Here is a 27763-nt window from a genome sequence, read left to right on the forward strand (position 1 = left end):
CTGTGTGGACTCTTTCTCTCGGGGGGGCCACAGCCTGGGGCGTCCAACCCTCCACTCCCCCACCCAAGACAATGACAAACGCTGGTTCCCAGGTGTGCACCGAGGGCCCTCTGGGGCCTGATTCTGGGAGGCAGGGTCCCCAGCTTCCCCGAAAACAAGAGCCATGGCCTGACCCCCTCCCCTCCAAGCACAAAGAGGCAGGGCATGGAGAGGGGGTTTTATTGTGTAAAGGGGCCGATTGTACAGAGCAAAGATTGTACTGACACAGGTGGGGTGAGGGAGACCAAGAGGCCAGAATCAGGAGGATGGGGCGTTGGTATCCTGGTCCCCCTCCCCGCAAGTCATCAGGCGGTGGGCAGGGGCAGGGAGGACTGATCAGCTGTTCCCCCGCCCCCATTCCCTCGTCCCCATTACCGTATAAGAGCCAGCCAGGCTATATTCATTGACCCAGAAGAATATAGCAGGAGACCCTCAACACCCCACTCCAAATCCCTAAAATGCACGAGGTCCCCTCGTCTGGCTTTCGGTGTCTATCAGCCCCCAGCCTCCCCCACAAGCAGCCTGGTCACCCTCCTTCTTCCCGGGGTCCTGGCAGCGAGCCGGGCCTGGACCAGGTGGTTTCAGGTTAGGAGGCTTGGAAAGGCTCCCCTCACCCTGCCCAGGTGCCTCAAGGGGCCACCCAAGACTCCCTCTTGGGCAGCCCACTAGGGCACAGTGACCTGGTGGCCTCCAGGGCTGGGCAGCTCAGGAGCCAGGCGGGCACTGAGGGTCAGCACAGAAACGGGTCCCGAAGGGGAGCCAGAGTGAGGTGGGGCCCTGGTGGAGGGCTGCAGCCCTGGAGACAGAAGGTCCCTCTCAGTCCAGCCTGGAGGCAGGGGGCAGGGCCGGTCCGCACCATCCCAGCCACGAGGGGCCTCTGGGGTCTGCCACTCCGGACTCAGCCACTCAAGCCCCCAGCCCTGATCGTAGTAATTTAAAGCTCAGAATGGTGGGTGGGCGGGAACATCGGGGGACCAGGGTCCCCGCCTTCCCCTGGTCCCTGCCCCTTGCAGGCTTCCATCTTCACACCCGCTGGATCTCAAACAGCTTCACGTCTGTGTCGTACCAGACAGGTGGGTCCACGTTCCTGCAGAGGGAGTGGGCTGTCACCCAGGTGCCGGGAGGCCTCGCTGGAAAGACTGGGGAGGAACGAGGCTGTCGTCCTCCCACCCTGATGTTCTCTGCCCCTTTCCCCTGGGGAAGTGGGTGCCCACCCTCCACCAGACAAGACCACCCTGGTTGACTGTCTTGACATTAACCCCACTACCCTAGTGGGGCACAGCCCCACTGAGCTGACCCTCGGGTGGATGCCAGACCCACCCAGGCCGGTAACTGCCCCACCCCCAAGGGGCCCACCTCAGATAGATGACGCCCCACATGTAGGTGCGGAACCACATGGCCGTGCCCGAGTTGGCCTGGTACTTGCGGATGAGGATGGGGTGGGGCACAGGCAGCAGCCCCACCAGGGTGCCATGTTGCAGGAACCGCAGGATCTCCGACTCGTCCGTCAGGCCCCTGCCAGGGAGAGGAGGGTCTCCAATGTGCCCACTCTGAAGGTCAAGGGGAGCAGAGAGCTCACCCTGGACCCCCGAGGCCCATGCTCCCGGCCACACCCCCGGCGCAGCCTGGGCTGGCCCCGCAGAGCCCGGCCGCCCAGCCCCGTCCCCAGCCTCACTTGTCAATGCAGATCTTCTCCACCTGGGGAACCAGCACCTGGAGCAGCCTCATGATGGTTTGCAGCGGCAGCTTCGACTTCCAGGAGAGGACCTGGGGGAGGGACGGGGGTTCCTGGGCTGGCAAAGCAGCCCCCAGAGGCTGTGGCGTGGGCTTGACCCCTGACCTGAAACCTGACCCCTGACCTGAAACTCCCCAAGGCAGAAGGCATCCCCGCTCATCACAGCAAGGGCCTGGCACAGCGCAGTGCCCGTACACAGCGACTGCTATTCATGGGAAGAGCGGGGGCCTCTCACTGAGCGTGTACTCTGTGCCAGAGAGTATCCCCTTTGATCCTCACAATGGCGTGATGAGGTAGGGACATTTATTATCCCCGTGCAAATGCAATTAGTGGTGATCTCAGGAATCATATACGGGGGTGGGCAAGTGATTCGGGGAAGGAAGCTGGAAAGGGTGATTTACTAAGAAAGGGCTGTGGACAACTGAAGCTTAACCCTGCTGGGGAACAAACTCTGGGACGGTGTAGACAGAGGAAGCAACCAAGCCAGAGAGGCCAAGGTCATGAGACAGGACTGAGCCCTAACCTGACCTGGGCCAGTCCTTGGATTTGGACCCATTCCCATCCAAGCCTCTCCTGAGCTGTTCCCAGGGCCAGGAGCCCCGGACCCACCCCCGCACCTCGTACCCCACCTCGTCTGCCCCACCCTCACCCACTCCGACGTCGGGTTCCACTGCCCACCGGCTGATGCACTGGACAGTCGCCGCTGCTCCCGCCACGCCTGGCTGGGCTCCTGGTGCCGGGGAAGGAATAAGAGAGAGGGGTGGGGGGAGAGGGGGCGGGGGGCGGGGGGAGGGCAGCTCCTCTTCCCAGTCCCTCCCACAGTCTGGAACCGGGAGGGCCATTGGCCCATGTTGCAGGGAGGGGGCTCACTCCCAACGGAGGGGGTAGCCCAGCCCAGCACCTTTGCCCTGGGTCCCAGGCCCTGCCTGACCCTGCCCAGCCCAGTGACAGGTTTAGGGCCAGGAGCTGACTGAGCAGACCGGGTACAGGCTAGCCCAGCCTAGATAAGGCTGACGGATGAGGAATCTCAAGGCCAGGGGACTGAGCCCATGACCAATAAACAAGGGAGGGGTCTGTGAAAGGCCCCCCACCCCCAGAGAGTCATCAGTGCCAATCCTGATGCCCTGGGCGCTGGGTACCTGCCCCTCTGCCGCAGAGTGCTCTGGCCCGGCCTACACCTCGGAGGCCAGGGCGAAAGGGAACGCCCAGCCTCGCCCCCCAGCCCTGCCCAGAGTCCCCCACACCTACCTCCGAGGCTGGGCTGCCCTCTGCCGAGTTCTGCTGGGGTGCAGGCTCCAGAGATCGCAAGGTGCCATCTTCTGACACCTGGGACTTCTCCGTCAGCTTCTCAATGCCTGGGGGGGGTGGGGAGCAGTGAGGATTCCTGCCACAGTGCTCCTCCTAGAAAGCCTCTGCCTGGGGCCGGCCCCGAGAGTCCCCAACGTCCCCCCACTTCACAGGTGCCGTGCCTGGTCTCCCCACGCTCAGCCCCGAGGCCCGGTCCCCCCACCAAGCTGCCCCTCCCGGGCCCCCCGTACCTCCACCCCCACCCTTGCTGCCACTCTGCACAGCACCCTGCCCCTCGCCAGCACCGGACCTGGGGTGGCCACCAGGCTGGTCTTGAGGGTGCCCGGCTCGGCGGGGGCGGCGGGGTGGGAGCCCTCCATGGAGACGCCCTCCTGTGAGCTGGTGCGGGACAAGGCCTCGGGCGCCCTGCGGCGCCGCTGCAGCGCCTTGTGGATGGTGGGCGGGTCAGTGGGCAGGTTGGCCAGCTGGTGGAAGACGCTGCGCTTTCGGATGATGGCGTAGACCAGGTTGGAGTTGCCTGTGGGGAGGAAGCGTGTCTCAGGGAGGCCCCCGTGCCACCCCCTTCACCTGGGTGTCTTCCTGGGAGGGGGAGTTTGGAGGACAGGAGGGTGTCTACCCCAGGGGGAGGCGACAGCACAGGGCACAGAAGAGAGGGAGCCGGGCAGGGCTGGCGTCGGGCAGCATGTGTGGTCTGAGGCTACACCGGGATGCTACCTTTCGGTAAAAGAGCTTCTGGGCTGAGCTCCGCCCCTGCCCCTCCCTGGTACCTTCCGGACCCTCTCACCACCCAGCACTAAGGGGTAACAGCTGGCAGAGTGGGGCGGGCCCAGCGTGTCAGTGTCCCACCAAGCCAGCTGTTCAATATTTTGATTGTCCCCCAAGTCAGGTCACCGGGAAGAAGGACGATATGGCGTGTGCCTGTGCTCTGTCGCCCACGCTGAACGCCCTTGGCTCCCGAGGAGATAACAGACGCTTTCCGGGCCTTCAGTGCCCCATCCACCACTCTGGTCCCTGCCTCTCACCACCGTGCTCTGCTTCCACTTCAACACATCTCACCCCAGGGCCTTTGCATATATTGTGCTCCCCCCATGTTTTTCTACCCCTCCCCACCCCCATTCATCCCTCATAGATCAGTACAGATATTAATTATTTTGGAAATAATAATAACTGCTAATATTTAGTTCACCAGGCAAGTGCTAAGTGCTTTTTTGGGATTATTTTACTTAATCTTCCCAATACCCTCTGAGATGCGGATCCCTGGAATTATCGTTATGACCATCTTACAGATGAAGAAACTGAGGCTCAGAGAGGTTATGTGCACACAGTCACAGAGCTAAGTGGCAAGGCCCTAACTGACACCAGGCAGCCCAGCATCTGTGACACCCAACAGGACCATGCCACTCTGAACTTCCCTCTCAACAGATTTAAGATGGCCTGTTTGTCTAGGTGACCATCTGTTTAAAGTCCCCCTCCATGCTCCCTCCCCAGCTATGAGCTCCACGGGGCAGGGAGCACTCTGCTTTGTTCCGCAGTGAATCCCCTGCACCTGGCACAGGGTTTGGTATGCAGTAGGTGCTCAATAAATGCACGCTGGACAAACAAACAGGGGGGTGGAGGGCCGTGCCCTCCTCAGATGGGGAGGTGTCCTCGCCCACTGCCCACTCTGGTTCCTGACCCCGAGGCCAGGCCAGGGGCTTGGACTGGTGCCTCACCATCAAACTGGTACTGGATGATGTTGTTGAAGACCTCCAGGAGGAAGAAGACCAGGTGGTGGTTCTGGGCGGCAGAGAAGAGGAACCAGGTGGTGGAGAAGGCCTCCAGCAGGTGCAGCAGCTTGTTGGCGGCCATCATGGACAGGCTCTTGAGGTAGGGGGACACTGCAGGGGAGGGGTCGGCTCACTCCTGGGGCCCCCACCAACCACCCCAGCACATCCTGGGCCTGGGTGGGACACGATGCTCCTGCTCCCACACCCTCCCTGCCCCCTGCCTGTGAAGACCCCCGAAAAGTCAGGAAGACCAAGCGCCAGAGGCTAAGGCCACACTGGCCATGCCCCCTGCAGAGCCCCAGGGCTCCACCCTGGCCCCTCCCCTGTGGACAGCCGCGCCGTTTACAAAGCCACTCACACACTCCATCTCCCACACTCCTCCCCGCATCTGAGAGGGAGGTGGACAGAGAGGAGACCATCCCCATTTTACAGATGAGGAAACTGAGGCTCAGAGAGGTTCATAAACTTGTCCAAAATTCTCCAGTTATAAAATGATTGGGCAGGGATACAAACACAGGATCTTTAACTCTTTCTAGGACATCAAGCTGGGAATTCATTGGCGATCCAGTGGTTAGGACTCCGAGCTTCCACTGCAGGGGGCCCAGGTTCGATCCCTGGTCAGGGAACTAAGATCCCACAAGCTGCACAGTGCAGCCAAAAACTAAAAATATTATTTAAAAAAATGTTAATAGAATATCAAGCTGATATTCCACGTATAATTAGATAGAGATTTTCTGCACAGCCTGTGAAGGGGGAGTCGGAAATGCGAGGCTGCACATGGCTTGAAGTCACAGATTGATCTGTGTGCTTCCTTGCCCCGTGTCTTTCTCCCTTGGGATGAGGCAGGGTTGGTGGCTATCTTGTTCACAAATGCATTCTCGGTGAAGATTTGTGGGGTGGAGCCAGTGATGGAAGGTGAGGTTCTGGCCCCAGAACTCACGTCCAACAATGCAGCTAAAGGTCACCAAGGCCCTACAACATCCCACCCACCCTGGAGTCCAAACCAGACCACGGAGAAGTCAGCCCCTCCCATTCAGAACCTTCCTCTCCAAAAAGCAGCCATGCGGAAGTCATGCCGCCCCAGCCCTGGGCCCCCACCTTGCTGGGTCCAGCGCCCCCGTCAGCCTAAGCCCCCTCCCAGCTCGGAGGCAGCTGTCTACAGCCCTTGCTGGTGGGCAGGGCCCTCATCCAAACCTGTGCAGTCCAATACCTCAGCCGCAAGCCACACGTGGCCATTAAGTGCTAGAAACGTAGTCCTAATGGATGTGCGCTGCACGCATGAAACACACACAAGATTTGGAAGACTGGATTCAAAAACGAATGTAGAACATCTCAATAATTTTGTATTCTGGTTACATATTGAGATGATGGTATTTTGGATACAACAGATTAAATTAAATATATAATAAAATTACTGTCACCTCTCTCTTTCTTTCCTTCTTCCTTTTTAATGTGGCTACTAGAAAACTGACCAGTACATACTTGGCTGCCCTAATATTTCCATTGTACCCAGCCGGTTTGAACCAGGGAGCCAGCGGCAGGTCAGCCTGTGCCCTGGCGCCCCCCGGTGGTGAGCATGGGGAAGGCGGGCTCTGGGTCCCCCTACCGTTGACGACGATGGTGAGCAGACAATCGAAGAGGGGCTGCAGCCGCTGGTGCCCGCTGGTGATGATCTTGTGGAAAACCTGTGCGGGGAGGCAGAGGAGCAGCCATGGGGTCGCTGCCGCCTCCAGACTCAGCCGAGGGGACGTTACACCACACCCCCAGGTCCTGGCAGGAGCTCCCTCACCACAATGAGCAGGTCGGCGTGGGTGCCGGTGAAGACCGGGATGTCCATGGGCACGCGCACTGAGTAGGGCTTGTTCAGCCGCACCCCGAAGTTCCGTTCGCCGCTCAGAAGCAGCAGGATGAAGACGCCGATGTGCATCAGGCCCACCCGAGCTGCGGCACGTGGCATGGGAGGGGTCACCACGCTGGGTGGGGAGGGGAGGAAGGGAGCCCAGGGCAGGGACCCATCTTGGGGGTAAAGGGAGAAGCCCTTCCCGGGAGGTCGGGGCACCAGGCCTGAGCTGCTGGGAGGCAGGACGGACTGGCCGAAACTGCCCCTCCGCGAGGAACCCCCCAGGGAACCTCAGCCCACCCCAGCCTTACACTGATCTGCTCGGGCATCGTTGAGGAAGTAGAGGATGGGCACCAGGATATCCAGCACGTCACTGGTCTTCAGCACAAAGAAGAGGAATTTCTGGGGGGAGGCGGAGACAGGTGGGCAGAGTCAGGGGGAGGGGCAGCTCTGCCCCACCCTCTCCCTCTCCTGGGAGTCTCCCCAGACACTGTCTCCATCCCTGAGACAGACCACTGCCCGCCAGCCTGGGCCCCTGAGGCCGGCCCACCTTGTTGAAGTCGCAGAGCTTCCAGAAGAGGACCAGCAACTCCTGGTGGAACTGGATCTTCTTGGTGGAGTTGGGCAGGTAGGTCTGGAGCAGGGGGTTGGAGAGCAGCCGGGCTATGCCCTTGAGGATGAACTGGAAGTCCTGGGTGGGGGAAGGGCAGGGGCCTGTCCAGTCCGGCTCCCTACAATGCAGGCTTCCTGGCCAGGCCTCCCACAAATGCCTCCGAGCCCCCCAGGGCCTGATCCCACCTCTAGAGCCGGAGGGGCCCAGATGCCAGTGTCATCAACAGCTGTCCTGGGGGCAGCCCCTCAGAAGCTGGGTCCAGGGCAGGTCTAGAGAGGACCCTGCCCCTCCGCCAGACCACAGGCTCCGCACCTGCTCCTAGTGACCTCCTCACATGCACACTGGACTCCTGCCCACCTGGACTCCTTGTTGACAGGTGACATCCTTCCACCCCTCCCCATCGCCCTGTGACACGTGAGGAGCATTCTGTCCTCAAAGAGCTGTCATTCACTGAGCCCCTGCTGCCTGCTGGACTGTGCTCTCAGCTAATCCTCACTACAAGGCAAGGGCACAATTACTGTCCCCATGTCATAGCTGCAGAGGTTAGAGCTCTGGGAGCACAAGAACCTCCGCCAAGGTCACAAGACACAGGAACTCAGGTCTGACTGGCCTTTCTGTCCACTGTCATTCCCCCACCAAACCTGACATCAGAGCCACCTCCTCCTGGAAGTCTTCCCGGCTACCCTCACCCAGTTGAGGCCATCAGCCTTTTTCTGAGTCTCAAGACCCTCGTGGTCCTGCTATCACTACTTCACCCGTGGTGGTCTGAGTCCACGGGGACCGTGGTTCCTTCATGTAGGGGTCAGGACTCTCCCTACCCCCATCTCATCTGCATCCTCTCACACCCTGCAAGGCCACAAGCTTTGTGGAGGGTGGGCATCAATAACCCACAAGAGCAAGAGCATCGTTGGACTCACCTCCTCGCGATGGATGCGGGACAGGTAGTTCACAAACAGGTTCTCGGGCCCTGGAGGCTGCGGAGGGCGGAGCCTGGGGTGAGCAGGTGCCTTCACCCCCTGCCCCTACCCCAGGCCTAGGCAGTGCAGCAGTACCCCCTCTGACCCCAGATACCCCCACGAGGTGCCCACTGGATATCCTTTGCCCAGCTCCGCTAGAGGGGTGCCACCCGCCCACAGCCTGGCAGGGCTGGCTGCCCTCCCTCTCCCGTCCTTACATCAGCATCATCCATGGCTGTGCCTGTGGTGGTACCGTCCACGGTGGGGGTGGCGCCGTCATGGTCCAAGGTGACAATGAGCACCTGAGCAGCTTCCTCCACCAGGGGTTCCCGGTAGTCAGAGAAGAGCAGGTGGTTGTAGGGGATCCCGTAGCCCACAGGGTCATAGGCACACACGGTGTTGAGGAGGGAGGTGAAGAGGGGCAGGGCGTGTCTGCGGCAGGAGAGGAGGGGCGGGGCTTCAGAGACACCACCCACCAGCCCAGCCCCCCATCCGCCCGCAGCCGTGGCCAGGTGGGAGGGTCAGCCAGGCCAGCCCCCCTCATTCCACAAGGGTTTCAGTGCCAGGCCCCCATCTTCGGGCCAGGAGGCAGAACCAGGAGTTCACCCCTTCCCCCGTAGGAGAGACCCCTCCTCATCCTTGCCTGCATCTGGGACCCAGGCCAGGCTGGGCTGAGGCCAGAAGGAATTTATTACCAAGAGAGGGATGGCTAGTCCTGAGGCGCTCTTTGTAGGATAGCGTGCCCACACCCCTTAGATTTTCACCCCCAGGGGTTGAAGCCTATTGTTCTTTTTTAATTAATTTTAAATTTTATTTATTATTTATTTATTTATGGCTGTGTTGGGTCTTCGTTGCTGCGCGCAGGCTCTCTCTAGTTGCGGTGAGCGGGGGCTACTCTTCATTGCAGTGCGCGGGCTTCTCATTGTCGTGGCTTCTCTTGTTGCAGAGCACGGGCTCTAGGCGCGCAGGCTTCAGTCGTTGTGGCGCGTGGGCTCAGTAGTTGTGGCTCGAGGGCTCTAGAGCTCAGGCTCAGTAGTTGTGCCACACGGGCTTAGCTGCTCTGCGGCATGTGGGATCTTCCCGGACCAGGGCTCAAACCCCTGTCCCTTGCATTGGCAGGCAGATTCTTAACCACTGCGCCACCAGGGAAGCCCTTTAATTATTTTTTAAAATAGTTTTTAGAGCCGTTTTAGGTTCACAGCAAAATTGAGAGGAAGGCACAGAGATTTCCTGTGTACCCTCTGCCCCAACACGTGCACAGTCTTCCCCACTATCAACATCCCCCACCAGGGTGGCACACTTGTTACAATTGTAGACCCTACATCGACATATCATTTTCACCCGAAGTCCACAGCTTACATCAGGATTCAGTCTTTTTTTTTTTGGCCATGCCACAGCTTGTGGGATCTTAGTTCCCCGATCAGGGATCGAACCTGGGCCCTCAGCAGTGAAAGCACTGAGTCCTAACCACTGGACTGCCAGGGAAGTCCCCAGGGTTCACTCTTGACGCTGTATGATCTACAGGGTTGGGCAAATGTATAAAGGACATGCGTTTTTGAGGGGCAGGTACCCTTCCTTGGGGCTTCAGAGAAGGGTTGGAGGGCCCACGGGGAAGGCGGGCTTCCCCTTGGGAGGCAAAGCATGTGCCCCATCCCCCAGCTCCCAGGCCACAGAATGACTCCGTTCAGAGATTCGTAAGACATCAGAGATCAAGCTCCTCATCTTACAGATGAGGAAACTGAGACCCAAGGAGGTTAATCAAGTGACAAAGGTGGCCATTTGCCCCATAAGGCTGGTGAGAAAGAAAACTCTGGCCAGCTTTTGCCTGTGCCTGGTGGAGGGAGTCACCTGGGTTCTCGCTCCTTCTGGGAGTTGGGGGCGGGGGTGGGGGAAAGGTCAGGCAGGCAGCCAGCAAAACCTGAAGGATGAGGCCTGCCACGTGGGAATCAGAGTCTAGAAGAGGGTGAACCATGACACTGAGGGGCACTAACCCCTGTGCAGCCAGCGCAGCCCTGGGTACAGCTGGAGCTGCACAGCTGGAGCATGTGTACCTGCTCTAAATACTCAATCCAGCCATGGGACACCTCCATGGGCTCCTATGCCCCCCACTGCCCATAAGTGCCCCCATGTGGGCGGGGCTTCCCCACCCTTCAGGGTATTTATCACGCCCCCCCTCCACCCACTGAATAGACTGCACTGCCCAGGGAATTCCCTGGAGGCCCAGTGGTTAAGACTCGGTGCTTTCACTGCCGAGGGCCCGGATTCAATCCCGGTTGGGGAACTAAGATCCCACAAGCCCCGCAGTGCGGCCAATAAAAATAAAATAAAATAAACTGCACTGCCCAATACAAGCTACATGTAGCTATGGAGAGCTTAAAATGTGGCTGGTCTGAAGTGAGATGTGCTGTGAATGTAAACTAAACACTTGATTTTGAAAACTTACTATGAAAAGGGAATGCAAAACATTTCAATAATTTTGTATAGTGATTACATGTTAAATGCTAATATTTCAGATATATTGGGTTAAACGGAATACATTATTAAAATCAATTTCACCTATTTCTTTTTTATTTTTAAAGGTCGCTACTAGAAACGTCTAAGTTGCACGTGTGGTTCACATTATACTTCTGCTGGAAAGCAGGGCTCTAGATGGAGGGCCCAGGCACGGGTCATCCAGGGCCCCCCAGTGGGACATGGGACAGAGCTGGCGTAAGGTGTGACTGTTCTTATAGGTCATCACCACGAGGGGGCAGCACATCCCCTCAAATAAGACTCACAGGGCTGGCAGAGGGCCTCAGCGCTGGGCTGCCTGGAACCAAGAGGAGGAGAAATGGAAAGAAAGGCCAGGGGCCCCTCACCTGTTCTCTGTGGAACAAAAAAACTGCACCCATGGATTGACGCTGCTGCTGTCTGGAGCTGGGGGCAGGTACATGGCCTCAGAGAAGCACGTCAGCAGCAGTTTCAGCAGCTCCATCCTTGGGCAGGGAGGATAGAGGAGAGGGTTCAGTACCTGAGGACCCCAGTTCTCCTGTAGGAGGGCGCGCCCACCCTGCCCGGCCCCAGCTCAGGTCCATGAAAAGAAATGACTCCATTTTATCCCTGTGAGGCTGAAGTTGGGTCACGAGCGGGCAGGGTCTCCTTGGAAGACCCCACACGTGGTTCCCGCTCTGAACTGTTCAGGGGGCCAGGCCTGGGGTCCAGCTACATCCTGAGCAAGCTCACCGGTTCATGTCGTGGTTGTAGTTGGGCTGGGGGGAGTGAGCAAAGCCCACACCGGCCTCCCAGATGTATTCACAGCTGTCCAGAGAGTGGATGTCCTCCGCCGAGTCCTGGGGACAGGGTCAGGGAGAGATCAGGCCAACCCAAGCCCCCCGCTATCCTTGGGGGCAAAGACCCTCATATTCTCCTAAAGACAGACCCTCAAAATGCCCCAGGTGCTAATGCACACGGGAAGAAATGAATGTTCTCAACCTCTTGAAAGCTCCTTTTCCTTCAGTCTGGTACTTGCTCAATCCAGTTTGAGACAGGGAGAGAGAGACAGGGAGAGAGCAGAACGGAATCAGGTGCCCCTGGTGGTGCGTGGGAGTGGGGGACGGAGAACAGTCAAGGTCCAGTCCACGGGTCCACGGGCAGTGAGAGGGCCAGGGCTCCTGTGTGTAAGCCCCACTTCTCCACCCACGGCCCAGGCGAAGACAATGGGCGCTTGTGCCCGACCTCCTGGATGCAGGGGGCAGGGCCGGGCACCAGCTGGCTCCCCTCCAGCCGTGCCAGCCACCACCCCCTCCCCGGGACCATGCGTGCCAGGCAGCCCAGGCTTCCTGGAGCAGCCCCTGCCCAAGGGAATTTCAACCGGCCCCAACCTGGGACCAGAGCCCTCCTCGGCCCAGGGGCGGGGATTGGGGGGCTCTCACCACGGTGCTCCGCCGGTGGCTCTGGACGGTGAAATCTGGGCAGAAGAGCAGGTCAGCGATGGCCAGGAGCAGGGACTCGGCCAGGGGCCGGGCGTTCTCGTCATCGTCCTCTCCCTGCTTGGGACACAGCACCTATAGGCCCCCTCAGTCGTAGCTGGCTAAGGAGAGGACTTGGAGGGGGGATGGGAGGAGGACGGGGTCTGGGCCCAGGCAGACACTCGTGGGCAGAGGGATGGAGGAAGAGGTGGGAGAAGGAACAGGAAGTAGACCCCTATTCACCCCAAACCTCCCAAGGCAGAAGAAGCGGGACAGAGCGGGGAGCGGAGCTGGGACCAGTGAGACCTCCCCACTGACTGGGAGGGGACAGGTGAGTCCCCTAAACCCTAGAGCCTCAGCCCTGCTGGGAATCACTGCCCACCTCCCCACCCCCCTGCCAGTTGCTTGGACAGAAACCCAGGGAGGGGGTGGGGCGGCGGGGGCGGAGGGCCCAGCTGCCCTGCCCCCATCTCTGCCCAGCTGCAGAGGCCGAGACCCCCATGGGAGAGAAACCGAGGGCTCAGGGAGGAAGAGCTGGCCCCCCTCCTCAGCAGCACCTGCACTGCCCCTACATCTGCCCTTCCCAAACCCCAGAAGAGGTCTGGAGGAACGTGGCCGGCCCTGAAGGGGTTCCTTCCCTGTCACCGCAACTCCACCTCCCGCCCAGCCCCGGCCAGGTCCACAGACCGCTCCTCGCCCGGCCCCGGGCACTGTGGACCAGAAGAAGCCCCTCCAGTCAGGGTCCTCAAAGATGTAGGGCAGCACGCGGGTGAGAAGCCGGCTGCAGTTCAGGACAATCTGCTTCTCCTTCTCCGAATGGCAGCCGCTCTCGGCTCCCTGCACCAGCTTCTCAACAGCCTGTGAGGATGGGCAGAGAGGCACGCTGGCAGGGTGGGGAGTGGGGCCCTGGCACTTGGGGTCAGGCTGGGCACCCCAGGCTTCAGAGGGGGAGAGACAGTGGGGCCACCCTACCGGACCGCCTCTCCAGACAGGGTCAGCCAGCCCAGGAGGATGGGACGTGGGCCAGGGAGCAGCCTAGAGCATCCTGGGAGCGAGACCCAGCCCACCACTCACTGGCTGAGACCTTGCTAAGTGACCAGCCATCTGGGCCTCCGTTTCCTCATCTGTAAAATGGCGACATTGACAGTACCAACCGCACAGGTGAGCTACATGAGCTGACCTATGGAAAGTGTCACCCACAGGCAGCCCTCACAGGTGGCACTGCCACCATCACTTCCCCCAGAGCCCAGCCAGGAGGAGAAGTGGGTGAATACTTGGGACCACTCCAACCTGGGTGGAGGATTTCCTGGGTGCCTGTCCTCTTGGACCACAGGGCTGGGCCAGCTCCAGCCTCCCTGGGAGGGTGGGAAATGGCTCAGGTGGGAGTGGCAGTGAGGGGCCGGGCACCCTTCACCTTGTAGCACAGAGTGGCCAGGTTGGAGGGCGACTCCTCTCGCACTGCCCGGATCTCCGCTGCCGGCACCAGTGCAAAGACATCCTGCACCGAGGTGGCCGTGTCCGCCCAGAACTGGTCCCAAAAGGCGTCATCAGTGGCTTCCACGGGCTGTGGGGAGATGCAGTGTCCAGAGCCGCACGGTCTCTTGCCAGCAGGTCCACAGTTTGCCCACCCTGTAGCCAAGGGAGCCCCCGAAAGGGAAGCCCCCTACTCCATCCCTGCTGGTGCCAGGAGCCTTCCCACATGGGAGACATCCTTCAGCCACCATGAGCCCCGGCTGGCACAGGCAGGCTGGGGACACTTGACACAGATGGTCAGGGGCCAGCCGGACACTGAATCCAGTAGCCAAAGCCCAGCCCAGTCCCTGAGGGACTGTGTGACCCTGAGTAACTCACCATCCCCCTCTGGCAGGCCCTCCCTACCTGGGGGCCTCCCCAGGCCACACCCCTAAGTCAAGCGCCCAGGGACCAGAGCCAGGCTGTGCCCCACCCCCTAGGAAGAAGACAAGGGGACATATGCTCATTTCCATTCACCCAGGCTGCCCCCGCGGCCCCAGCCTCCACCCTCTGCTGGTATACCCAACAGATGCCAAATCTAAAGGAGTCATCCCACGGCTCTCTGACAACACCTGCTCCTCTCAGTACCCACCACCTGTGCTGCAGTTCAGGCCACTCTTGCCAGGGCCCCACCTCCAAATTCACCCCCTCAATCCCGCCTCCGCGCTGCCCCCAACATGCATTCAAAACACAGCACCAAAGGCTGTGTTCCCTCAGAGTCCAGACCTCGGCCAGAGAGTCAGCCAAGATCACACCTGAACACACATACAAGCCACACACGTGCACGTACACATACACGGACACATGTATATACACAAGTGTGCACATGCATGTGTGTGCCCACACACCTGTATTTACTATCCCAACAACACAACCCTGCCATATTTTCTCTTTGCCTTTGCTCAGACTGTCCCCTCTTCCCAGCACGCCCGCCCCTTCTAACACATCCCAAAGTCCCACCGGTCCTATCAAGGTAACATGCCTTCAATACACGTATGCCTTTTAAGTTATATAGTCGGTCATATAGACAACCAATTTGAATCACGAACTCCACTTCTAGAAATCTTTCCTAAGGAAATGATCTGAGAAGTGCAGGTATGAGGATGTCTACTGAAGAGTTGATAACAGTGAAAAGTTGGAATCAACCTAAATAACCAACAATTGGGGAAATGCTTGAAAAGTTAAGGCACCCGCATACAGTGGAATATTACACAGCCATCGGAATCACGTCTTCAAAGAATATGAATGAATGGAAAATGCTCACAGTACAATGTTATGTGAAAAAGGCAAGATATAAAACTAACTATAGGATGATCACAATTTTGTGTTAAATTATACAGGAATAAAAGTCTAGAAGAAAATGACAGAATGTCAACAGCAATTATCTCATGGGGTGGTTATTTTTTTCTTCATATTTTTCTGTAAGTGCACGTATTACTATTTTTCCCTTTTGAATGTTCATCTGTTTGAGGGGCGTCCGAGACACTCTTACCCTTCTGAATAGCACTTCCTGCAAGAGATCTTCCTGGGTTGCTCCAATCAACCTAGACTTTTGCCTTCTCTGAAAGGGCTGATAATGGGGCCCTGCTACCCCACCACAAACCCGCATGCAACATGCATCAGTCTTACCATCAGAGAAAAATATGAATCTTGTTAAAAAATAATTCTGGGGGCTTCCCTGGTGGCGCAGTGGTTGAGAATCTGCCTGCCAATGCAGGGGACACGGGTTCGAGCCCTGGTCTGGGAGGATCCCACATGCCGTGGAGCAACTGGGCCCGTGAGCCACAACTACTGAGCCTGCGCGTCTGGAGGCTGTGCTCCGCAGCAAGAGAGGCCGCGATAGTGAGAGGCCCGCGCACTGCGATGAAGAGTGGCCCCCGCTCGCCACAACTAGAGAAAGCCCTCGCACAGAAACGAAGACCCAACACAGCCATAAATTAATTAATTAATTAATTAATTTTTTAAAAAAATAATTCTGTTCTCTGAAGCCGCTTCTTCCAAGAAGTCTCCCAGAGCTTTGACCAGCGGGCTCCCTCCCACCTTGGAACCCCCCTCAGTCACTCATCATAGTCCCCAACAGGTCTGGGTGCGCTTGCCTGGAGGCCCCATTAGGCCATCAGCCCTTCTCCCTGACCGTGCACTTGAGGCATATGGCAGACACTCAGCCAATATTTGTTCAGCCAAAGGCTGTAATTAGTCCTAGAGAGAGATTCCTTCAGCCCCGTCACGGGGCAGAGCTGAGTGCCAGTGGGGCTGCCCAAACTCAGGCCTGGCCACAAGCCTCCCCAAGGTCCAGGTTTACCCTAGCCCACCCACCAAACAATGCCCCCCTCTGAGGTACAGGGCAGCATGTGGCCGTGGCCTTCAGGGCAGGCCTGGCACCAGGACGTGCTCAGTCCCAGAACTGGTAGAGCGAGTTAGCTGGGGGAGAGGAACAAAGACCACAGGAGGGTCACTGGGGCTGGGGTTTGCTGGCCCTCATGCCCTCAGTCCAGACAGCTCTCTGACACTCACTGGGATCCAGGGGAAGCACATCCCCGTGTGGGTGGCCGGGGTGGGAGTGGGGAAGGAACATCCCAGAAAATGTGCAGAGCCCCCCACCATCTGGGAACACCTCTGGGAAGCCACCTTCCCCACCACCCACGTAGCCACTACCCCCTTAAAGGGGCAGACACTCATCAAGTGGAGTTGACCTCTGACCTAGTTCATCAGGTAAATGTCACCTGGGGACTGAATTCAGAATGAGGAGAGAGCCTTAGGAGGGAACTTGGGAGGCCCCAGGGCAGCCCAGACCTGAAGCAGAGGAAAGTCCCAGCTCTGGGAGCTGGCCTTGAACTTCAGGAGTGAAGACTTTCACCTCCCCCATCGCCAACTTGGGCCTCCCCACCTGGTCCCAGCTGTGGCTCAGACACTTCAGTTTGGTGACCACTACCTGACCATACCAGGCTAACCTGATGCTACAGGTACTGCCAGGGTCACTGGAACTTTTGTTGGAAGGGGGACATGGCTTAGCCCCTGCCTCAGTTACCCCAGCTGGGCTCCACCCAACGCAAGGAAGCTTCTAAAATCCAAGCCAGTTTCTTTGCTGGAGGTGGGCAGGCCCATGCTGCCAGGGGCACTGAGCTACCCTGGTGGGAAACCAAATATTCTTAGCATAGTTTTACCAGGACCTGCTCAGGCCAAAGCCCCCGCCAGCCTGGGGGACCAGCTGCATCTTTTTTTTTTTTTTTTAATTTATTTATTTTTGGCTGTGTTGGGTCTTCGTTTCTGTGTGAGGGCTTTCTCTAGTTGCGGCAAGCGGGGGCCACTCTTCATCGCGGTGCACGGGCCTCTCACTGTCGCGGCCTCTCCCGTTGCGGAGCACAGGCTCCAGACGCGCAGGCTCAGTAATTGTGGCTCACGGGCTTAGTTGCTCCGTGGCATGTGGGATCTTCCCAGACCAGGGCTTGAACCCGTGTCCCCTGCATTGGCAGGCAGATTCTTAACCACTGCGCCACCAGGGAAGCCCCCAGCTGCATCTTTTGAACCTCTCTGGTGGCGGGGAGAAGGGAAGGACCAGCAGTGCTCCAGCCTGCTAAGGGTGACCTGTACCGGAGGACCGTGTCACAACGGCATTCACACACACGTACATGTGCACACATGTAAACATGGACCCACCCAGTATCATCTGACCTACGGCAAACAATCTCCAAATGGGCAGGATCTAGGAGAGGGTCCCAGGTCCAGGAATGTGCCCCCTCCAGGGCCCCACCCACACCAGGAAAGGCTCTGGAAACACAGCCAAAGCTGCTGGCCCTCAGGACCAGGGTCAGGCCTAGCCCGAGGCAGGAAGAAAACAGGATGCAGCACGGGAAGGCAGGGAAGGCCGAGCGGCGGCAGCTCCGGCCCGGGCCACAGGAAAAGGTGCTGGGTCGGTTTGTCTGCTGCCCAGAGCAAAAATCTGCGTTCACAGCACAGCCTCTGAGGGCCTGGGACAGGTGGACACCTTGTGGACACAGCTGGCCTGAATCTCCTTGGGGACACCGAGTGACAAGGTCTGGAAACACCATCTGGGATCTGGTCCCGACTCTTGAGCTGCCCAAGCCAGGTCACTACACAGGGCAGGCGGCCTCATTCCTGAGGATCTCTCCCTCCAAGCAGCCCAGGCCCCCTCCCACCTGCAGGGCCCAGGGCCCTCCAGAGGGAGACCCAGGCTGGCCTCTGGCTCCAGTCCCGTCCCAAGCCAACTCACTGTCCCCAACTGGGAAACGAGACAGCACCGTCTCAGTCAGCCCCATCATAGGGCCACAGCCAGGGAAAGATGGAGGCACACTGTATTTCGGGGAGGGGACCGGAGCATGTAAGAATCTTGTCCACGCACATCCTTTGGGACGTGGCCGAGCTGGCCCTGCAGGCCTGGCAAAGGACCCTGGCTGCTGAGGCTACAGCCCATATCTCGTTCCTCCAACAAGGTGTTCCCTCCCCAGGTAGGTAAACATGGAGGCCTCCCTCCCTTCCTCTCCCTATGGCCCCGCACTGAGAGGCTGGCCCACCTGCCACCCTCAGATCTAGAAGCCCCATGCCAAGAAAGCCAAGCGCCAGAAATAACCAGGAGCCATGGGGGAAGTGGCGAGAAGCAAGGCCTGGTTTCTATCAAACGCCTCTCAGCTGGGGCTGGACTCTCCAGAGGCCGCGGGTGTTTGCCGGGCTCCTGACCTTTCTCTTGTGGGATCGAGAGAGTGTGGGACCAGAGGTCTGGAGCTGTGACCAGCTGGCTGTGGGGAAATGGCTCCCCTGAACCCACTCTAATTGCCTAGAGCCAGAGAGAGCCTTGGGGGTGGGGATAGGAGGAAAGTCCTAGATGGCAGCAGGTCCTGACTCCCTTGAAAGCGGGGTATCTGAGGAGTGAGCGCTGGGCATCTCTGTGGCCAGAGCAGCCTGGCTCAAAGAGTGAGGAGAGAGGGGTGGGCAGGGAAGAAGCCTTGCTGGGGCCAGGTCCTTGTGCTGGGGGCAAGGAGGTGGCCTCTGTGCCACTTGTGGACTCAGGGGAGTGTGCAAGCATGGCCTAGGGTGAAAGATACCGTCAGGTATCAAGGGCAGCCTGGACGGTTCTTAGCCCTGACCCAGAGAACAGAGAGTACCTGCAAACACAGCCAACCCCACCGCTAGGCCTCAAAGGGGGAGCCCCCTGGAGCAGTGGTCCCCAGCTGGGAACCTGGATTCCATAGACCCGGGAACAGGTCCCCCTGCCAGGCTGCAGCGGTGCCCGCCACTCTGCGTGTTCCCCGCAAGACCTGGGCCTTCCCTGGCCGTGGGCATCGACCTGGGCCCAGCGAGGCCGCTGCCGCTGCCGCGCACCAGCTGTTTCGCGGATCCGGGAGGGCGCCGGCCGGCTTTGTTTGCATTGAGTCAGCCGGGTCTGTGCCTCCGGGACACGCGGGCACCGAGGGGCAGGGAGGAGAGCAGGGAGGTGTTTTTTGGGGGGGAGGAGGCTGGAGATGCGAGGCTGGAGGGGCTTGGTGGGGTGGACAGAGGGGCGGACAGCGGCGACGCCAGCTTGGAGAGTACGCACACGTCAGCCTAAGGTGGCAGCAGCAGCTGCGGGAAAAGGGATGTTCCCGGGAGAGAAGGCTGGGGGTGGGGGCTAAGGGATGGAGCCCTGGGATACAGGCCAAGGGGTCTCGCTCCGGCCCTGGCCTCAGCGTCACCCTCCTGGCCATCTGGTCCCCCTATCTCCCGGCAAGCCAAGTTCTTGCAGTCCCCCAGCCCTGCCCAGCCCCCAGCCCGGCAGGTGGGTGGGGAGGCCGGGGCCCCGGGCGCACCTGCGTCTTGGTGGTGAGCTGGATCACCGCCTTTCGGAAGTTCAGCTTGGAGTCGGCCGACCCCATATCGCTGGAGCCCGCTCCGGCCCGGCCCTGGCCCCGACTCCCGCCCGGGCCCCGGCTCGGTATCCAGCTCCAGCTCCGCGGGCCCAGCTGCTCTCACAGGAGCGGACCGGCGCACCCCGCCCGCTCGCCCGGCGTCGACCCCGCCCCCTCCTGGCTCCTCCTCTCCTGGCTCCGCCCCCCGCACCTGCCGCTCCCCGCACCGCCCATTCCCGGCTCCCGGGGTCTGCCCCTCCGATCCACTGCTGCCCCACTCCCCGGGTCCTTCCCAGCCGGACCGGTTGCCTCTGCGCGCTTTCTTCTGCGTGGCAGCGTTATCCCCCCTCGGTCTCTCCCATTTCCACCCAGCCCCCAGGGCCCGCAACCCTCCCAGCCTCCCGTCCCCTGCCCCCATCCTCACCACTGGTCCCCACGCCATCACTGGGCCCACACTTTCAAAGCCAGCCCTCTCCAGTTTCTTCCTCGTCAGTCCCTGTACTCGCATTCTGAGGATCCTCTCTTTTAGTTCCCCTTTTTCTGACCTGTCAAACCCACATGTCCAGACGGCCCCGCTGTTATTGCAGTCACAAGCCCTCAGCCTTCCGTTCTGTGGAAGAGAAGCCCTGATTCAGTGCCCCTGCTCCAAGAAAGCAGCTCCGCGGTCTAATGAGAGCGAGAGGTCCCTCCGAGTCCCACAACTCCCTTCTGGCCACCTGCCTTCCCTGAGAATCCTTTTAGGTTCATCCATTTCAACAAATAGGTTGAGGGACTAGTATTTACCAACACTGTGTCAGGGGCGGGGGCAGAGGGGGCTTAAGTAACAGGGTCTGCCCTTTAAGAGCAATTAGCTAGGGAGAGAAACAAGGAACGAATTAGCCACGGTTCAGCCCAGTGAGGCTTTGATAGAGGCAAATTAATAATAATAATAATAGTGACAACAGCATCTCCTACATAACAAAAACTTACCTCTGAGATAGGTATTATACCCATTTTACACTAGGGGAAACTGAGGCTCAAAGCAGTTAAGTTGTCCAAAGTCATATAACTGGTAAGGAACAAAGCCAAAAAAGCAGATTCAACTCTGGCCCCAAAAGAGGCTGCATTTTTTCAATAGTATCGTCTTGCATGGTGTGTCTGGAAGCTTCTAGAAATCCTAGCTTCTTCAAAAGGAGGTGACATTTAGTTTAAACTGGAACTCCACGAGTAAAAAATGAAGGGTGCACCGTCTAGGCACAAAGGCAGGGTAGGACAGGTGTGGAGGTAGGGAGGAGGGAGACGGGGATGTCACCATGTCACTGAATGAGCAGACTGGACAGGATAGCTCTGTCCTTGCTCCAGAGGTGGGTTTTCCCTGCCCTGGATGAAATCTTGGACAGGCTCCATGGCTTTTCTAATCACTTCAAGATAACAAATGAATAGTACCTTTATTTGGCGTTAAAAAAAAAAAAAAAATCAAGTCCACCCTACAAATCACCCAGCCCCAGTCCAGGCCAGAGTGACATTAAAAACTCTGAATCTTATTCATTAGGGAGATGCAAATTGAAACTACAATACAATAACTATTACATACCTATTAGAATAGGTTAAAAACCAAAACAAAACCTGAGGATACAAATACTGGTGAGGATGGGGAGCATTTATATTTTCTTATAAAGTTAAATATAGGGACTTCCCAGGCAGTCCAGTGGTTAAGACTCCACCTTTCAAATGCAGGGGGCATGGGTTCGATCCCCGGTCGGGGAACTAAGATCCCACATGCTGTGCGGCCAAAAATAAAAATAAAAATAAAGTTAAATATACAATTACTATACAACCCAATAATCCCACTTTTGGTATCTCCCCAGGAGAAATGAAAACATATATCCACACAAAAAGCCTGCGTAATGCATATAACAATTTCATTCATAATCACCAAAACCTGGAAACAACCCAAATGTCCATCATCTGGAGAAACAACAGATTGTGGTTCATGCATACAATGGGACTAGTACTCAGGAATAAAAAGAAACAAACTACTGGTACAGGCAGCAACAATGTGGATGAATCTCAAAAGTGCTGTGTCAGACACAGAAGGCAACATACTGTGTTATATCATTTATACGATATTCTGGAAAAGGCAAAATATAGGGACAGAGAACAGATCAGTGGTTGCTGTGGGCTGGAGCAGGATGAGGGGACTGACCGTTGAAAGGGTATGAGGAGACTTTTTGGAGTGATGAAAACATTCTCTGGTTTGATTGTGGTGGTGGTTCCATGACTGTATATGTTTGTCAAATTCATATAACTATACACCTAAAAGGGATGAATTTTACTGTATGTAAATTACACTTCAATAAAAAATACAAACACCAAGAGCAGGTGCTCACCGGCCATTCCAAGGGATTCATTGTGAACGCTTTGGTCTTGCCTGTTGTTCTGAGCCATTCCTGTGGTTTGCAACCAGGAACTCCAGGTGGCACCGAGATATTATTGGTCACCCATGGACAAGTGGACAGATTAGCCAAATTGAGTTTAATCAAGGGGTGATTTAGGGAATTCCCTGGTGTCCAGTGGTTAGGACTCTGTGCTTCCACTGCAGGGGCATGGGTTTGATCCCTGGTCGGGGAACTGAGATCCCATATGTTGTGTGGCGCAGCCAATAAATAAATAAATAATTTTCAAGGGTGTCCCTCGAGAAAGAGGAGGAAGCTGCATGGCCATTTGGTACCCAGCCTGGGAATAATACATATAGTCACTTCTACAATACTCTATTGGTAAAGCAATCACAAGCCCTCCAGATTCAAGGGGAGGGGACCCACCTTCCCACGGAAGACGTGTCAAAGAAGTTGGCGCCATGTTTGAAACTGCCACATTGTGGGCAATTCTATCCTCCACACTTCCTCCTCCCAAGCCCAATCCATCTCTCTCCTAACGTTTGTCTTTTTTTTTTTTTTTTTTAATAAATTTATTTGATTTATTTATTTTTTATTTTTGGTTGCGTTGGGTCTTCGTTGCTGCATGCGGGCTTCTCATTGCGGTGGCTTCTCTTGTTGCAGAGCACGGGCTCTAGGCTCACGGGCTCAGTACTTGTGACGCACAGGCTCAGTTGCTCCGTGGCATGTGGGATTTTCCCAGCCCAGGGCTCGAACTCATGTCGCCTGCATTGGCAGGCAGATTCTTAACCACTGCGCCACCAGGGAAGCCCCTAACGTTTGTCTTTAAGTCTTCTCATCTCAGTAAATGGCATCTCCCAGGTTCTCAAACGAGAAATCCAGTGTCAGCCTGATGCTTCTCCTCTTGTCAACCCCTCCTCCAGTCCATCACCAAGACCCGATGATGTCATCCCCCAGACGTATATATTATAAGTTCTACCTCCCTCATCTCTGCCGCCCCCACCTTTGCCAGGGCTCCCACCATCTCCTGTCTACCACAACCACCACTCCTGCCTCCCTTAATCTATTCTCTGCAGAACAGCCTGAGGAATTGTAAACTGCAGCTCACAACGCTCCCCCATGGAAAACACCTGGGAGCCCACTGTTAGGGTCAATTCTCTCTGGGTCCCACTGTGACCTCCAAGGCCCTGCATGATCTGGGCCCTGCTCCCCCTCCCCCGAACCCCCAGGTTCCACCCACACTGGTCTTCCTTTATTTCCTCAGACCCTCTAAGCTCTTTCTTCCCGGGATCTCTGTACAAGTTGTTCCTTCTGACTGAGACATCCCTCCTCCCACTCTTCACGCGGCTGTCCCCTTCTCATGCTTTAGGGTCCTATCTTAAAAGTCTCTTTCCCTGAGAGATTTCCCATCCCCAGCTGTTGTTAGTTCATCCTTCAGTGTGTTTCCTAAAACTTTCACCACCACCTTAAACGTTTTTGCCTTTTTGCTTGATTTAGGTCTGCCTCTCCTACTGAGATGCAAGTTTCATGAGAGCCGGGGCTGGGTCTGTCTTGTTCTCTACATCCCCAGCACCTAGCACTGGCCTAGCACACAGCGGATAACTGAATGAAGAGAACTCCTGGGCGATCACAGAAGATGGAGCCACTTTGGGAATCCACTTCAGTCAATAGGAAAGGCACATTTTCACCCACTGTTTTTCAGATTCATTTTTTAGTGCCTTTAGGAGCCTCTCAGGTAGGGCAAGTGGATCTGTTCTGGGGTGGAGATGGATAAAGAAGGAGGGCCAAGGAATATGGTTCTGCCACTGGTTTTAGAGCATCGATTTGTTCCTTCATCAGGTACCTGCTCTGTGCCAGCTGGAGTCTCTGCCCTCAAGGAGCTTTTAGTCTGCTGGGAGCCAGATGGATCCCATACAGGGGACCGAGTGCTGTGTTGCAGTGGGAGCCCAGGCAGCCAGCAGTGAGCAAATATGCCTGGAGCTTCTCCACAGTTCTCTTAGGCCTGTGTCTCAGGCCTTGACTGCAGGTCTGACCTGCCCCCGTGACCCCCCATCAGGAAGGTAAAGTCCCTGGACAGTCTCCCCAGCACCCCCGTCAGGAGCCCCGCCAGAAGAGGGGTAGTGATGGGCAAGGAGTGGATCCTCCAGGTAAAAAATGTTACAATAATACTGATCCTAAGAGCAAACACTGAATAGTGTTCATATGGTCCAGTCACTGTTCTAAGCCCTTGGCCTGTGTTAACTCAGACCAAGAGTTTCTAGCCCCTCCCAACAACCCCGTGAGGAGGTATCAAAGGAGGAGAAGTAAGAATGACCCCACAGGAGGGACACCCTCAGCATAAGCATCCTAAAGGTCACTGCTGATGACAGGCCTGGAGGGTTTAAACTGCAGGGATTTGGGGTAGACACACAGAAGCACTTCCTGACCACGAGGACTTGGGAGACTCTAACATAATTCCCCTTTCAGAACAGACAGCTGTCTGGGACACACTCCGATGGTGTACGGGGGAAGGGGGGTGGGACATCAGATGACCTCACTCATTGAAATGTACTGAGTGCCTTTCCCCGCCAGGCGCTGACCTCAGAATGGTGGAGGGGACAGATGGGGCGAGATCATTCAGTGCAATGTAAGCCCAGCGCTAAAATCACGGGTCTGGGGACAGGCAGGGTAGCGCGGCCTGCAGGGGTGGGAGCACCCAAGATGCGCAGCGTGTGGTGTCAGTGGACAGCCCGACGGCGCAGAGGCGCGGGCTGGGCACCCTGCCCCTCCCCCAGGGTGACTCCTGCGACTGGGAGCGCCGGGACCCTCTAACGTCAGTGCTGCCTGCGCACGCGCCGTCATTTCCGGTGGGCTGGGCTGGGCTGGGGGCGGAGGGGGCAGCGCTCACGTTCTTCGGGGAGGGCGGTTACATCTCCAAGACCCGGATCCTAGCTCTCCCGGGGTTCCGTATCTGTGCTCTGGTCCCAAATCCAGCATCTGGGCTTGCATTTCTCGGGAGCTCGTGTGAGAGCTCGGGGAGAGCTCCTGGTCGCCCGAGTGTGAAACTGACCCCAGGGGAATCATAGTGCCCAAGGCTGAGGGGACATCGAATCCACCGAGGCTCTGACCATCAGCATCGAGCCTTGAGGCCCCTGACAAGGAACACCACGAGAGAGGTCTGCCTGACACGCAGATGAGGTACCAGGCTCTGGGGGTTACCAAGGTCGGGTGGTTTATACTTCCCACCCCCGGGTTTGACTCTGCCCTGCTTAGAGGAAAGGCCAGAAATGGATCCCAGGGCTTGTTGGCTGGTAGCTCAGGGAAGCTGAGGAATTTCCTTCTTCAAAGGTAGATCTGATTTTCCTCCTCATGGCATAGTTTAGAAAATACCAAGTCTGCCCTGAAGGCACCTGGGGTGGTCCCACTGGGCACCACTGATGAACCAACCCAGGGGGTTCAAATGAACCAACCCAGGCAAAGGGCCCAGCACAAGCCTGGCAGGCAGCAGGCACCACACCCCTCAGCCACCCCAGCCTCTACCCTCTGTCCCCTGCAGAGGGGACAGGGAGGCTCCACCAACCTGGCAGAGTTGGTTGCCCAGCTTCAGCTCACTCCCACCCCACACCAGCCCCATGAGATCCAGGGACTCCAGCCTGAGTCACTCCACCCTGTGCTCAGGCAGCAGTAAGAATTCAGCCTTTGTGACATTTATTTATCCTTGCCAGGCAATGCTTCTGTGGTTGGGGCAGGTAGAGGGTGTCCACAGGAAGGGAGGGTATTTGGGTCATGCTGAGGGTGTGGTCAGCGTGGTAAAGGCCAAAAGCTGAGAGATGACCCAGGAGCTGGATGTTTTCAAACATGGGGGTCTTCTAAGTCATCACTGAAACCAACCTTAGCTGCAGGGGTTGGCGGTGACTTTTCGGGTTGAGGGGTTGCCTTTCATTGCCAGCATCCTCACTGCACAGGACGTGGCCCTCAGCCCTTTGCCCCTGTTCTCCTCTGGCAACTCCTTAAACTCCCTGGCTCCTGTGGGTACATTTCCACACAGCTGCAGAATGAAGAAATGAACACATGGGAAGGGATTTGGTGGTTTTGGAATGTGGCCAGATCCCTGTGGAACAGCCACCCAACCTGCTTGTCCCTTAGATTCATTTTGTCCCCATCTCAATAAATGGCATCACTGTCGCCCAGTTACTGAAGCCAGACGTCTAAGGCATCACTCTGATTCTTCAGTCAATTCATCTGCACATCTTAGTTCTACAACTCAAATATTTCTCATCTCGCTCCATTTCCACTACCACCAGCCTTGCCCATCCCACCGTTACCTCCCTTCTAGATGATTGCAAAAGCCTCCAAACTGGTCTTCTTGCTTCCACTCTTGCTCCCCTCCAATCCATGCTCCAAACTTGCTAATGATATTTCACAACTGAAAATGAAAAGCCTTTTATTGGTCCTCTCTGTCTACTTGGGAACAAAAAAAAATCCCAACTCCTTCCCATGACCCTAACTCCAATTCATCTGTCTTCTATCCTCTCCACTCCAGCTATGCTGGGCTTCCATCAGTTTCTAATATATGTCGAGCTCTTAGGGCCTTTGATCTTGCTGCCTCCTCTGCCTGGAACACTCTCCCCCCAGAGCTTGGCATGGCTGGCACCATCTTATCCTTTAGGTATCAGCTTAGATGTCACCTTCTAAGGGAAGTCTTTCCTGAACCTTCCCCCAGACTCTCTCACAGAAGCCTGTTAATTTCCTTCACAGCACATTGCAGGTTGTAATCATTTATTTATCCCCACTAGAATGTAAGCTACACAAGAGCAGAAACTGCCTGTGTCTTAGCCATAGGGTGTTTTTTTCCTTCTTCTTGAGTAAACTATTCTATTAAAGTATAACATTCAGAGAAGTGCACGTAAGTATACAGGACAATGATTTTCACAAATGAACACACCTGTGTGTAACCAACACCCAGATCAGGAAATAAAACACTCCTGGCCCCTCAGAGTTCCCCCATATGTCTCCCCAAGGCCAAATACTATCCTGATTAGATTTGTTTTGCCAATTTTGAACTTTATGTAAATGGAATCCTGACCCCCAAAGATAACCACAACCTAATCCCCAGAATCTTTGAATATGTTACTTCGCATGGCAAAAAGAATTTTGCAGATGTGGTTAAATTAAGCATCTTGAGATGGGGAAATTATGCTGGATTATCCAGGTGGGCCCAATGTAATCACAGGGTCTTTAAAAGTGGCAGAAGGAGGCAGGACAAGTCAGAGTGATCCAGTGTGAGAAGGATCACCTGCTGTTGATGGCGTTCAAGATGGAAAAAGGGAGTCATGAGCCGTGCAACGTGGGCAGCCTCTCTAGCAGTTGGAAGAGGCAAGGAAAGAGACCCTTCCCTGGAGCCTCCAGAAGGGAACAAAGCCTTGCAGACAACTAGATTTCAGTCTTCGAGAGCTATGTCAATCTTCTAACTTACAGAACTGTAAGATAATAAGTTTGTGTTGTTTCAAGCCACTAAATTTGGGGTAATTTGTTACAGAAACAACCGTGGCTCCTTCTCAAGAAGTTCAACAACTTGTCACATGTTTATTGGGTCATTTAGGTCATTTGTGAAGTGCTTGGTTAAGTCTTTTACCCACTTTTCTACTGGGCTGTTTTTCTTTTTCTTGTGGATTCGCAGGTGTTCTTTCTATATTCTGGATACAAGTCCTTTGTTTGATGTATTTGCCACATATATTCAGAGTCGGTTATACTCAGGGTGCTTCAACAGTACCAGCACATGGTGGGGCCTAATAAAAGTGAGTTACATGTATACTTGAGTCTGAAAACTCCTTTAAGGAAAGAATGCTCGGA

General features: G+C 56.5%; 1 protein-coding gene across 4 annotated transcripts; it reads right to left on the reverse strand.

Annotated features, from left to right (window-relative positions):
• Nucleotides 1-203: 203 nt before the first annotated feature.
• HID1 (HID1 domain containing) lies at nt 204-19711 on the reverse strand. Of its 4 annotated transcripts, none has more exons than XM_082440533.1 (19): nt 19518-19709; nt 13619-13768; nt 12892-13062; nt 12169-12282; nt 11480-11586; nt 11116-11232; nt 8476-8689; nt 8219-8275; nt 7239-7379; nt 7000-7090; nt 6638-6789; nt 6455-6533; nt 4795-4959; nt 3372-3599; nt 3023-3129; nt 2424-2504; nt 1715-1806; nt 1396-1554; nt 204-1126 (listed from the first exon to the last, which is right to left on the reverse strand). In XM_082440533.1, the coding sequence occupies exons 1-19, from the start codon at nt 19581-19583 to the stop codon at nt 1063-1065; spliced, it is 2355 nt and encodes a 784-aa protein (XP_082296659.1). In that variant the 5' UTR covers nt 19584-19709; the 3' UTR covers nt 204-1062. The 4 variants fall into 4 exon arrangements, with proteins under 4 accessions (XP_082296659.1, XP_082296658.1, XP_082296661.1 ...); XM_082440532.1 differs by having other exon boundaries at nt 2424-2510; XM_082440535.1 differs by lacking the exon at nt 204-1126 and having other exon boundaries at nt 1414-1554; nt 2453-2504; nt 19518-19711.
• Between the last annotated feature and the right edge of the window lie 8052 nt (nt 19712-27763).

This window comes from Balaenoptera physalus (genome assembly GCF_965194825.1).
Source record: "Balaenoptera physalus genome assembly, chromosome: 20".
In the NCBI taxonomy this organism is placed as follows: domain Eukaryota; kingdom Metazoa; phylum Chordata; class Mammalia; order Artiodactyla; family Balaenopteridae; genus Balaenoptera; species Balaenoptera physalus.

Bases quoted from the DNA above. Each gene is read 5' to 3' on its own strand.
- HID1 (XM_082440532.1), bottom strand. From the start codon at position 19,583: ATGGGGTCGGCCGACTCCAAGCTGAACTTCCGAAAGGCGGTGATCCAG. The intron at 8,276-8,475 runs GTAAGGACGGGA...CGCCCTCCGCAG, and splicing joins CAGCCATGGATGATGCTGAT to CCTCCAGGGCCCGAGAACCT. The intron at 6,790-6,999 runs GTAAGGCTGGGG...CACGTGCCGCAG, and splicing joins CGATGCCCGAGCAGATCAGT to CTCGGGTGGGCCTGATGCAC.